Source organism: Micropterus dolomieu, linkage group LG11 (assembly GCF_021292245.1).
Source record: "Micropterus dolomieu isolate WLL.071019.BEF.003 ecotype Adirondacks linkage group LG11, ASM2129224v1, whole genome shotgun sequence".
Lineage (NCBI taxonomy): Eukaryota > Metazoa > Chordata > Actinopteri > Centrarchiformes > Centrarchidae > Micropterus > Micropterus dolomieu.
The window spans coordinates 9,307,387-9,319,101 of NC_060160.1; the positions used below are offsets into that span (position 1 = coordinate 9,307,387).

At 40.5% G+C, this 11,715-nt stretch overlaps 2 protein-coding genes and 1 long non-coding RNA gene across 3 annotated transcripts in view; 1 reads left to right on the top strand and 2 right to left on the bottom strand.

Annotated features, from left to right (window-relative positions):
* The window catches only part of LOC123979561, a 17,130-nt gene extending 6,273 nt beyond the window's left edge, over positions 1-10,857 (top strand). The window contains exons 2-3 of the long non-coding RNA XR_006827254.1: positions 9,116-9,276; positions 10,690-10,857. This is a non-coding gene — a long non-coding RNA (uncharacterized LOC123979561). The remainder of the gene's footprint in view (positions 1-9,115; positions 9,277-10,689) is intronic.
* Positions 1-11,715, bottom strand: part of palm1b (paralemmin 1b) — a 34,885-nt gene that overhangs the window by 3,464 nt on the left and 19,706 nt on the right. The window contains exons 2-5 of the mRNA XM_046063529.1: positions 8,846-8,888; positions 7,748-7,828; positions 2,246-2,361; positions 17-87 (exon numbers count right to left, since the gene is read on the bottom strand). Of these exons, the coding sequence (XP_045919485.1) occupies positions 17-87; positions 2,246-2,361; positions 7,748-7,828; positions 8,846-8,887 (310 nt within the window). The 5' untranslated portion in view covers position 8,888. The remainder of the gene's footprint in view (positions 1-16; positions 88-2,245; positions 2,362-7,747; positions 7,829-8,845; positions 8,889-11,715) is intronic.
* LOC123979382 (cytosolic carboxypeptidase 2-like) overlaps positions 10,989-11,715 on the bottom strand; it is a 6,503-nt gene continuing 5,776 nt past the window's right edge. Inside the window, exon 12 of the mRNA XM_046063289.1 lies at positions 10,989-11,075. Coding sequence (XP_045919245.1) covers positions 10,989-11,075 — 87 coding nt within the window. The remainder of the gene's footprint in view (positions 11,076-11,715) is intronic.

Below are 11,715 nucleotides of genomic sequence, written 5' to 3' on the forward strand. Positions count from 1 at the left end.
TGGGTACTGAACTTACCTCCATTTTCTTTGGCCACACCCTTATTGGCTGGCACATCTGTCTCCAGTTCTTCAATCTCTTGCTCCAGCCTGACTCAGAAACACACACACACACAAAAATAAATTAAAATTGAGCTCTACTTTACACCACAGAGACTATAATACAGTATATAGCAAAACTATAATATGTTAAATATTTTATCTAGCGGACCATGTTAGCCACAATACCTTTAAAGAGATGGTATTATGCTTTTGGCTTTTCCCCTCTCCTTTATTGAGTTATATATCTTATTTGTGCATGTAACAGGTTTGCAAAGTGAAAAAGCCCAAAGTCCAGCCCAAAGGGAGTTCCCACCTCCCACAGAAAGCTCTGCTCTGAACCGCTTGAAAACAGCTCGTTTGTAGTCCCGCCCTTCACTTTCTTTACTTGTGAGGTCACAATGAAAACGTGTCATAAAGCTTGCCAAGCAGCTAGCGGGGTCAGGCACGCCCTCAAACCAAGCTAGTCTGAGCAGAGGCCCTTTGGCTCGACTCACCTTTGTTTGGGTTTTACATTTTAGAAATGTTGTACTTGCTTCCAGGTACTTTTTTTCGTATTACCTCACCTCCCTCGAGGTTCCAAGCGAGCTGAGGGATACTAAAATGTAACGTGAAAACACAACAGATTGCTGATTGGTCAGAGAGAATGTACACTATTCACTGCATCATCATTGCTGCACCAGACAGAGGCCAGCAACAGAAAGTTTTATATTTTACAATTTCCGTATGTAATTTCATCACTAAATCCACTTCTGAGAAGTTTTGAGGTGAGAAATCAGCTGTGTAGAACAAAAATGTGCTTGAATATTTTCAGAGTTGAGGAGCTCCACAAGTGGCTGCGGGGGAAGCCTGTGCTAACACGCGGGAGGAGCGTGTGAGGCCGGCCAGCCGCCTGCTCACAGAGCCCTCTGCTCTCGCCGTCATACAGACCGCTGCAGCAACAACGGCAGAGGAAAACCCAGCTGGAAGGTTTTCATACCGCTTATGTGTCTTTACATTCTGAGGAATGTTGAAACATTTTAACCGTAGACTATATATATTTTAAAATCTGTGTGGATCGCTGGTGTGTGTGTCGCATTGAACATTACGTCGCGGCAGTTGTATGTGGCGTCGCTATGACGACAAGCTACGTACTATCTCTGGGTACTATCTGCAATGGAAAACGGAGCAGGGCCGAGCAGAGTCGGATCTATGGATTTACGCTATGGTAGCATTTTTCGGCAAGGCAGCATAGATCGTCAGAACACCGGTAACAGTTCAACGTTTAGTCCTAATGGTAAGATGTGGAACAATGATGTTGTGTGGTTGTGGACTTCTGACCAACTGTTACGGTCGCAGTCTGAAGCGGCTTTGATTTGGATCACACTACCTTGTTTCTTACGACCCGCCCTTCTCTGCTTCTGATTGGCTAGTAGTACTTACCTTGGAACTGCACATGTGCAACTTCCAACAAAGATTTTGTACAAGAAAGATTCATCACTCTGTGGCTCAAGAGCGGAGCGTACAACACATAGGGTGAAAAGAGGAGCTGCAGCAATGTGCAGTATGAGAAAAATATGGTGTTTTTTGAAAATTAAACCATGTAAACCTGTTCTGGTACAACCCCTAATTAAGATTTTGAACCTGAAAATGAACATAATACCACCTCTTTAAACCATTTCTACTTAAAGACAAATGTACAAGAAATACTGATCTGTTGTTCATGTTCCATCTACCTATGCTTGGACTTGGCACGCAGACATATACAGACTAATCATTTCTTTAATAAAGTTCAGACACCACATAAATATATATATCACAATTATTTATGGTTTCAATGCCCGATTGAAATTGTATTTCTTGAGATTTGTCTCAGTCTGGACACTCAAATTTGATTACATCACCTGTAATGCAACACATAACCCTCACGTGATATCAAAACCATCATCAGAACATATTCAAAACATAGCTGCACAGGTCAGCCACCTCTGTCTAATGTTGTCTAGTGCGACATAAAGAGTTCTACTCCATGATTAATGTAGCTGTGGCTTGAGGAATGAGAGGAGGCATCTTCACTCGTCCTGCAACTTTAGCATTGGAAAAATGCACCACCTGTGCGAATGTATGCAGCCTTTATTTTTACAATAACAACTACAAATATTTGAGCTGCTCATGAGATAATATTCTGGACTGTATGTTTAAAAGATGGGACATGCAGAGTATTGCTGACCTGAGGATGACCTGCTCCAAGAGTTTGGTCTTCACCTCGTCGTCCTGCAGACGCTTCTGAGTCTCTTCCTCCGCTGGGGCTCCATCTAACAACCAGCGCTCCCTCAGAGCCTTTGACTGCAAGGGGAAATAACAAATATAGACATGTTTTGTTTGTTGAGAATCGACACAGACAAAAGGCATTAGGTGACCATTCATTTCATTTCTCTATAAATTCTTAATGTAACAGTGGTAAAAAGAAGAACATATTTCATTATAATTCACCCTGACAGCCCTGTGTGACAGCCCCGCATGGGTTTAGTATATGAGTCAGTATGTCAGCTCTATTGAAAAAAGCACAAGTAGGTATAGGACCTTTGATCACATGCCTTTCATCAGGAGCAGTTGATTAATCCATTAGTAGTATTTCTAGTATCTCCCAAAATGCTGCATGTTATCACCCCTTCTCACTTGGACATCAGTGCAATTTCTTTCAGAAGAGATTAGTGGCAATTTTACTGAGAACAACAAGCCCTTTAGCTAATCTACAACAAAAATCCACCAGTGAGTGTGTCCAGCACTTCTCTGCTGACTGCTGCCACTCAGGGAGTCTGTCACATACTTCAACTGCTGCCAACTTGTTGTTGTCAAGTGGACTATGGCACCCAGCCAGAGCATCAAGGCTTCTGGCAATGAACAGAAAAATCTAAACTAAGATATAATTCTCCTATTATACTCAACTGAGCATGGGATTGGAAGTCTAGATAAGTCACCGAGAGATAAAAATTAAATAGTTCTAATCTTAATGCGCATCAAACATTTCCAAGAGGTTGACAATGATTACAAGAATATCTTTATGGACAAGTTGAGAACACTGACTGTGACTAAATTCACTGATTGTGAACTGTTAGTCTCATTATAATTACTGTAGATAAAGTTAATTCTTGGACAATTACGCCCATATGACTTGAAATAAACAACATGGGAGGTGGATTTTCACTTCTTTATCTCTTTTTCAATTTATGTTTATTTCCTCTATCAATTTCCAAACAGCCGTGTATCCTCATCCTGACTCCCCACCCACATACCCTCCTGTAGATAAGCTAATATCAAAGCACATACTTGGCATGCTTTGAGGTAAATATAACAGTGTGTCTTACTCGCAGCTGTTAGACCATGCAGCAAAAGACAACTCTGCTTGGCCATATGGAAAAGTGCTAGAAAAAGCTCTTGTTTTCACGAGATGGACTGAAAATCTGGACCTGTGCTTGATGTGAATTCCTCTCCAGTGATGCAACAAAAAAACTCCCCCCGTCTTTTTTCTTCTTCTCCGACTCGACCCCCGCCCCTTCTTCTCTCTTGTATGCATCTCTATCCATCATAAAGTTCATGAACTTTTGGGTTTGTGCATGTTGTATAGAATATGGTTGTAAATATCAGGCTGTATTTCCCTCAATTTCAATCTTTGTTTGTTTTTATCTGTTAAAGTTCCTGTTTTGTCTTATTTTCCCCATTGAGTGATTCACCCAGCTGCACAGAGCTTTACAGAACTCACGCTCACATGTTGTAATCCAACACTCTTCATACCCCAGCCCTGCATGGTCTCTTGGGCACTAAATCTAACCCCGATTCCTTCTCTCTGTCTCTCTCTCCCTACTCTCTCAATTTTGCTCGCTCTGTTGCCACACCCTAGTACCCCAATGGCTGACATCACTTAATGTACTCACTCATGCGTATGCAAGCACGCACGCACCGACACACGTATGCAAGCACGCACGCACCGACACACACACGCACACACACACACACACACACCAGTTTGCACGAGTCATAAAGCCAAAGTTACGTCTCTCACCATTGTTCTTTGGAGTAAAAGCTGCTAACGTAGCAGACAAAAGGCGGAATTGTGATACAGGCGCGTGCACACACACACACACACACACACACACACACACATATACTAAGCAGCTGTAGGGAAAAGAGCATTATTTCTAATTCATCCTGCTATAGAGTGTCTACCCAAACTTTTTATTCTTTGGATATATGTAATTCAGTTGCTCTAAATAAAGGTTTATCCATCTATGTAATTCTTATGATTTTGCAAATGTTGACTTATGCACAATAAGTATTTAAAAATCAAAATCTACTTTAAATTGGTTCGACATTATGGGAAAAGCACTTATTTTATTTCTTTCGATGAGACAGATTGATACCACTGTCATGTTTATATAGTAAATATTAAACTACAGTCAGGAGATGGTTAACTTAGCTTAGCACAAACACTGAAAACAGGGGAAAACAGTTAGCCTGGATCTGTCCAAAGGTAACAATATCCAACCTCTGGGAAGTTACCGCTATATACTCTTGTAAAAGCACAACCAGTTGTTTTTACACTGCGGTTTTTGTATGGATTAACAAACGTGATATAAAATGAGCTGGATCCCCCTGTTTTTATGTAAGTTTGCTGGTGCTAGCTTCAAATTTACAGTCCAGACATGATAGTGATCTTCTCATTTAACTCTTGGCATGAATGCAACCAAGCCTATTTCCCCCAAAAGTCTAACTTTTACTTAAAAGACACTTGAGACTGTATGTCTGTTTGTAGTGTTGTAGTCAAGACCGCCCAAACCGAGACCAAGTCAAGACCAAGACCAGAGTTTATCGAGACCGAGACAAGACCAAGACTTTTAGGGGCTGAGACCAAGTTGAGACCAAGACCAAGACCAGCTCCCCACATTACATGACACACAATAAAATGTGGAACGAGATCATAGGTACTGAAAGTTCCACTTAAGATTCCTATTAAACAACCCTAATACAAACAGTAAGAGCTGAAATCAACGTAAGCATCTTTATTCAACACTCCTTTTCCATGCTTGCCATCGCATTTTGAATTAGAGTTATTGGTTGCATTTGAAACAATACTTTTCACATCCAATCAAAGTTAGGAAGTTAACAAATAAATCACACAATGCAAAAGCAAATTATTGATATTGATAAGTTAAGGTCTTGTCTGGTCTTGAAATAAAATCCAGAGTCCTCAATGTCCGAGACCGAGAGAAGACCGAGTAAAAATGTGGTCGAGTCCGAGACAATACCAAGTCCATCAAAAAGTGGTCTTAAGACCGGTCTCGAGACTAAGACCTGTCTCGAGTACGAGTACTACAACACCATCTGTTTGTGTCTGGGGTGTGTAAATTATTAGCATTGCTAAAGCTCTTTTGTAGAAGTATGTCAATGGTGAGTACTTTTCATTTCATTCTGAGACATAAATTGTAATATGCTGTCCAATAAACTTTACATAACTAGATAACATAAGTTGACATTCAGACATTTTAATTAAAAGGGACAGCCAGCTGCTGCATGCATAAACATATCTGTCATGGCTTGCAAATTAAAAACAGAACTGCTATTAATGCTTTCTATGTTAACATTATTGTATTACATCATCTCATCATTTTGTCTGCACTGTGAGAGTGTGACTCTGTATGTGTGTGTGATCCTGTATTAGTGTGATTTAATGGAGGGGCAGGTACACCCTTATAAAAATGTGGTGTGTAAATGGAGACATTTATTGGGTTTTCCACATGAACACCGCCTCTGGAAAAGCCATACTTGCTGTGGTTTGCACAAATAGCCTTCTAATGCTCCTGAACAGCGTGATTACACTTCCCCTCGGCGTGTCTATGTCTGTGTGTGTGTGAGACTAAAGCGGGGTGCGGTGGGTGTAAGAGCCGTTTCCTGTTGGTGGGAGTGGGACAAAAATCTGTTTCCTCTACCAAAGCCCTCTGCATTGTCTGAGGCTTCTGTGTTCTTTTATAAAGCAACGCACACAAAAATGAACACACACACACACACACACACACACACACACGCTCTGAAAATAGAAAAAGCGGATAGCACGCAAGGGCAATAGCACTGGTCACAGGCACTTTTGCCACAAGCACACACAGACGTCTGTGCAGGTGTACACACACTACAAGCTTTGCTCATATCTGTGACCTGCTGGACTGACTGGGGCTGAAATAGCTTTGATAGTGCTGACACATACTCTGACAAAAGCCTTAGCTCTGATATGAGTATGTGTCCACATGCATGCAGATTTGAATGTGTGGTCTTTTTAGGAAGTGTGTATATAACCAGCATGTGGAGGAGCTGCTCGTGTTATCTGCTGCCATTCTGAACATTCCGTGACAGCAGCAGTTAGGGAGTATCTCAATATGTGGCACTCATGGGTTTGTAAGAAATTGCAGAGTTTAATTTTGTTGTTTGCTCACATGTAGAGCCTAATTCCCTAAAACAAAGAACTGACTGGCAATTTCAGTCAGCTTGTTTCAAGTTCTTGTAAGAGCAAGGGAGAGGCATGTAGGGGTTCAGGTTACAATTTGGTGAGAATTTGATTCATAAATACAGTTATCTTATCAGTGTAGTGGCTCCAGCACATTTTAAACAATGTAAAGTGTTCTCAGAAGATGTTAATTACAGTGCTAGGTGCAAATATACCAGTTCATTCACTGCAACTTGAGGTCTGTCTTTCCACGCAAAATGGTGGAATTTGTGAGTCAAGGTGATGAAGACAATAAAATCCAAAGCAAAGTCAACGTGAGCTATGGCTGCAGCTAAGATGCTTTGAACTGACCCTGGTATTGTTTTTCCAAGTAACAAGACAAACAGTGATGGTATAGTATGTTTGTCCCTAAACATGGATGTCCAGATTTTCCTAGCAACATATGAGGAGCATGGATGAGGAGATTAAGGGTTGGTTTATACTAGAAAAGAACTGACCACATTGGGAATCAAAAGCCTATAGTTGTTCTGAATTGCCATACACTAGAAAGCAGGCGAGAGGGGGGGAGACATATGATATGGGGTTTAAATATGGGTCTACTAGAGAGCATCTACTTTTCAGCTGTCTTTCATTGTTCTTTACTGATTCAGTGTGCATTTAAGTACAGCCATGTTGAATACAGGTACTCTAATTACCATATGCACTGTTACAATGCTCTTGAGGAATTGTGAATGAAACTGAAGCTATACAATGTGGCAAATACCACATTGTTTGTTCATTCAATGACCCAATTCAGGAACCTGGTGTCAACATCTACTTACCTAAGGTGGAACAGATAGGAAAATTGTAAACATGTGACCAAAGTCTACTGCTAAGAAAATAAAAGTATTAAGCAAGTGAAGCTTGAAGTTCTGTGCACAATTTTGGGGCTACTTTTTGTCTCTAATCCGCAATATTGCCCGTGAGAACATGCCAGTGTTGGATTTTGTTCATTGTAAACTGCCTGCTTAAATTGCAATGACTACACTAGAGCAGCGCACGATATCTAACTAACTCAGTGACTTCTAAACAATAGGAAACAAGTACCTCCACCTGTTTGCAGACAATATTTTGCATTATTTTGAGGTTTTATTTTCAAATAACCTAATTACACCTAAGGTATTCCCACAAGTAGGCTACAGTAGTACTATTAAGGCATGTGCAAAATGTGTATGCATGTGCACGTGGAGTGTGTACCTTGAGATGCTGGAGTTGCCGTCGGTCATCATCCAGCTGCCTCCTCTTGTTTTCTATTTCTGTCTGCTTCTTCCGTTTCTCCTGTTATAACACATACACATTATGATTACTCTGCAAGTACACACAACAATACTAAGACCATTTTAAACAAAATGTGTTTGAAGACACCACACTGTGTCCTTAATAGGGCCAGGTACCAAATTTGTGAGACATTAATATAGAATGGCATTTTATGGATATCGAAATGAAAACATTTTGAAAAATATCCAGCCCTAGTATTTAAAAGTAGTGGTGATGATTTAATGGCAGATTTTGTTGACTGAGTACATTATTTGTAAGTCAGTATAATTGCTTACTACTGTGTCTGAAAAAGAGTAGGAGAGAAAGAGCATGCACTGTTTGCACTATATATTTATAGGCACATAATATTCACATCATATGTCAAGTCAATTTCAGGATAATGTTTGAAGTGTTGATGAGAAATCAAACAGTTTGACATAGAAGTTGGCGTAGCAATCCTAATGTTTATAATAAAAGTTGTATTTATTAATACAATAACAAACTAATTATCATACCACATTTAGTGTGAGGCCATTTCTGACAGATGTTTTAAACTTTTGACGTTTCACTATGTTCAGATTTAATTCTGAATCACTGTGTGACATTTTTAAGTTATAGGCTTGTAGAGCAAACCACATTCAAATGTGTGTTTAGTGACTTTGTATGCCACAAACATTTTGTGAAAATGTGTATCAAGATGTGTATATGCATACTGGCCTGGATATTGTGTGTCCGAAAAGACAAAGCGAGAGGATAAAATAGACAGGCAGGATGAAAGACCAATAGAGGGAGAGAGGAAAGGGAAGAGAGACAACGAGAGACAGAAAGGAGCTGTAGCTACTGCATTAGCTTTCAATGTCCTCTAATGGGTGAAGAAGATGGGATCTAAAAGGTTGAGTCATTAAGACAGGCAGTCAGATCCTGATAGGCAGCAATGATTTGTTGTTTCAACAGCCATCACTGTGCCCTCATGTGCACTCTAGATGAGTGAGTGAGTGAGTGAGTGAGTGAGTGAGTGTGTATATAATATTAACTTACAGCGATGGCCTGGAGTCTCTCCTCTTGTGACACCTCAGCCATCCTGGAGGAAAGAAACAGAGACAGATTGAGGGAGAAGGAGAGAGACAGACAGGAAGAGAGAGTTATAATCACACATGACCACCAACAGCAGACATTACACACAGTGACAACAACTTTTCCTTGACCGTAGCATTCGCTCACCGGTCATTTACCGTCCAATGACTTCCCAGTGACTGAGGTTAAATATGTCTCTTTGCACTAAATCACTGTCTCTTTCCTGCTTTCCAGTCAGAGAGTCAGTGAAGGCATGCTAATGTGCTAGCAGAGCGCTGCTGGAGATTCCTGCTCTAATAGGTTCCAGACCAAGAGCTCCAGGATGGACAGAAGCAAAGCTAAAGCAAGACTAGAGACTGCAGGCGGGGGACTCAAAGGGGGACAGAGCTATCACAGTATGGGGCTTCCTCAAAAACCATATAAACATTACATCAAGTTTTGTATTTTAATTTAAGATTTGACAGTGTGGCTGGAATGTGATAAGCAATGCAACCCAAAAATGAATGCACTTCCGGAAGTGTATATATATTTGCTGATCTGGTGTCAAAATGCTTTGGTCGCTCAATTTATAGAAAAGAATGCGACCTCTCTGTCTGAGGTTGCTAATTTGTGAATGTGTAAAAAATGTTTTCTGTAGATTGGAGGTGGTGTATGAAGCACACAAAAGTGGCCACAGCATCTTAGCAGCAGTCTGCCTTTTCCAGCCTGAACTGAAACAACACACGAGTCTCATTTCTCTGTGCTGGTCCAAACCAAACTACATCACTCTCCACCCACCGCTCTTCAGTGCCAGTAAAATGTGTTTAAATTGTCTGATCATGTCACTCCTACTGATGAGTGGACAGGACACACACTATTGGATCTACTCACAAAGCTTGGATTGTTAGCATATCAATAGAGCAAAACCCATCCAATCTTGCCCTTGCTGGGTTGCTTGGGTTGGTCTGATTGCAACACTTTCTTATTACCCACAAAGATATGCAATGCAACAACATTGGCTCCTCTCAAAACATAAAGATGCACACATTATCTGTCATGCTTGTTAAGTCCACTGTCCAATCACAGAAGCACACATTTCTGGTCCACATTTATTCACAACACCACAATGGTCTCTGCTCTCCCATAAAGCCACATCGCAATCACATGGAGACCCTTTGGAGAAGAAGTAAAACCACAATCATCTGATTAACCCCCAAGTACACACATGAACACTCGCACACACACACACACACACACACGTATTTGTTCCTCTATCACCGTGAGGACATCTCATTGGAATAATATTCCCTAGCCTCCTACCCTAACCTTAATGATCTCAACTAAATGCCTAACCTTAACACTTACTCCAACCCTAACCTTTATCTAATGGTAACCTGAACCCTAAAACCAAGCCATAACCCTCAAAAAGCATCCCCATGGCGATTGGAGTCCCCATCAGTAAGTGTGCATTCAGGTTAAAGTCCCTACCAGGTTAAAAAACACACACACACACACACACACACACACACACACACACACAGTACTGTCTAGACACATTCTTAGCAATTTTCGCCTTTCCCACTGATCCAGCACAAACAGGAAGAATAAAAAAAAAAGCATCTGGGAATGCACAGAGTAAAATCAGTCTGAAAAAGAGAAGCCAGCACTGTCAAATTCATCAATCAATAAAATAAGGCTCCAAATTCAAAAGTACATTTTGTTGTTAAGACCTTTATTCAGGTACCGTTTACATTTATGTTGTGCGTTGTTAGTGTTTTATAACTTGGTTACTCCCTAAATTTCCTCTTCCTCTCCCTCATCTGGATCAGTTCATCAGTGGTATGAAGGAGGCCTGGAAGCACTGGGTGACCATTCCGACCTGGGTAAGGTCACTGTGAGCGTCAGCAAGGACGAAGCAGAAGCATTATTAATTTTAAGTGTTAATTAAATCTCTTGGATACAGCAGTTTTGAAAAATAGGGTAAAATGATCAGGTTACTGAAGGTTTATTTGTGTATTTATTAAACACAGAAAAAAAACATGTGTCGCGACTTAATCATTTAAAATACAGACCACATACATACAAATCTTTCAAGTTATGTTGACATAATTTTAATATGCAAGTTTTGTCAGGATTTGGTGGGTGAGCGCAGAGGAGGTGAGCCCAAACGCAAGACACTGAAACAGGAGATAGAATTCTGGGATTTTATTAACACCTATGGAAAACATAGGCGTACACTGAAAGGTGCAGACAAAGTCCAAAAAGGCAGGTAATCCAGACTCCAACAGAACACTCTTCCAAACCACAAGACTGAGTGTGAACACTACAATGACCAGACAAAGACTTAACAGAAACACCAGGCATACAGGTGCTGGTCATATAATTAGAATATCATCAAAAAGATGATTTATTTCAGTAATTCCATTCAAAAAGTGAAACTTGTATAATGTATACATTCATTCCAGACAGACTGATATATTTCAAGTGTTCATTCCTTTTAATTTTGATGATTATAACTGACAACTAATGAAAACCCCAAAATCAGTATCTCAGAAAATTAGAATATTGTGAAAAGGTTCAATATTGAAGACACCTGGTGCTACACTCTAATCAGCTAATTAACTCAAAACACCTACAAAGGCCTTTAAATGGTCTCAGTCTAGTTCTGTAGGCTACACAATCATGGGGAAGACTGCTGACTTGACAGCTGTCCAAAAGACGACCATTGACACCTTGCACAAGGAGGGCAAGACACAAAAGGTCACGCTAAAGAGGCTGGCTGTTCACAGAGCTCTGTGTCCAAGCACATTAATAGAGAGGCGAAGGGAAGGCAAAGATGTGGTAGAAAAAAGTGT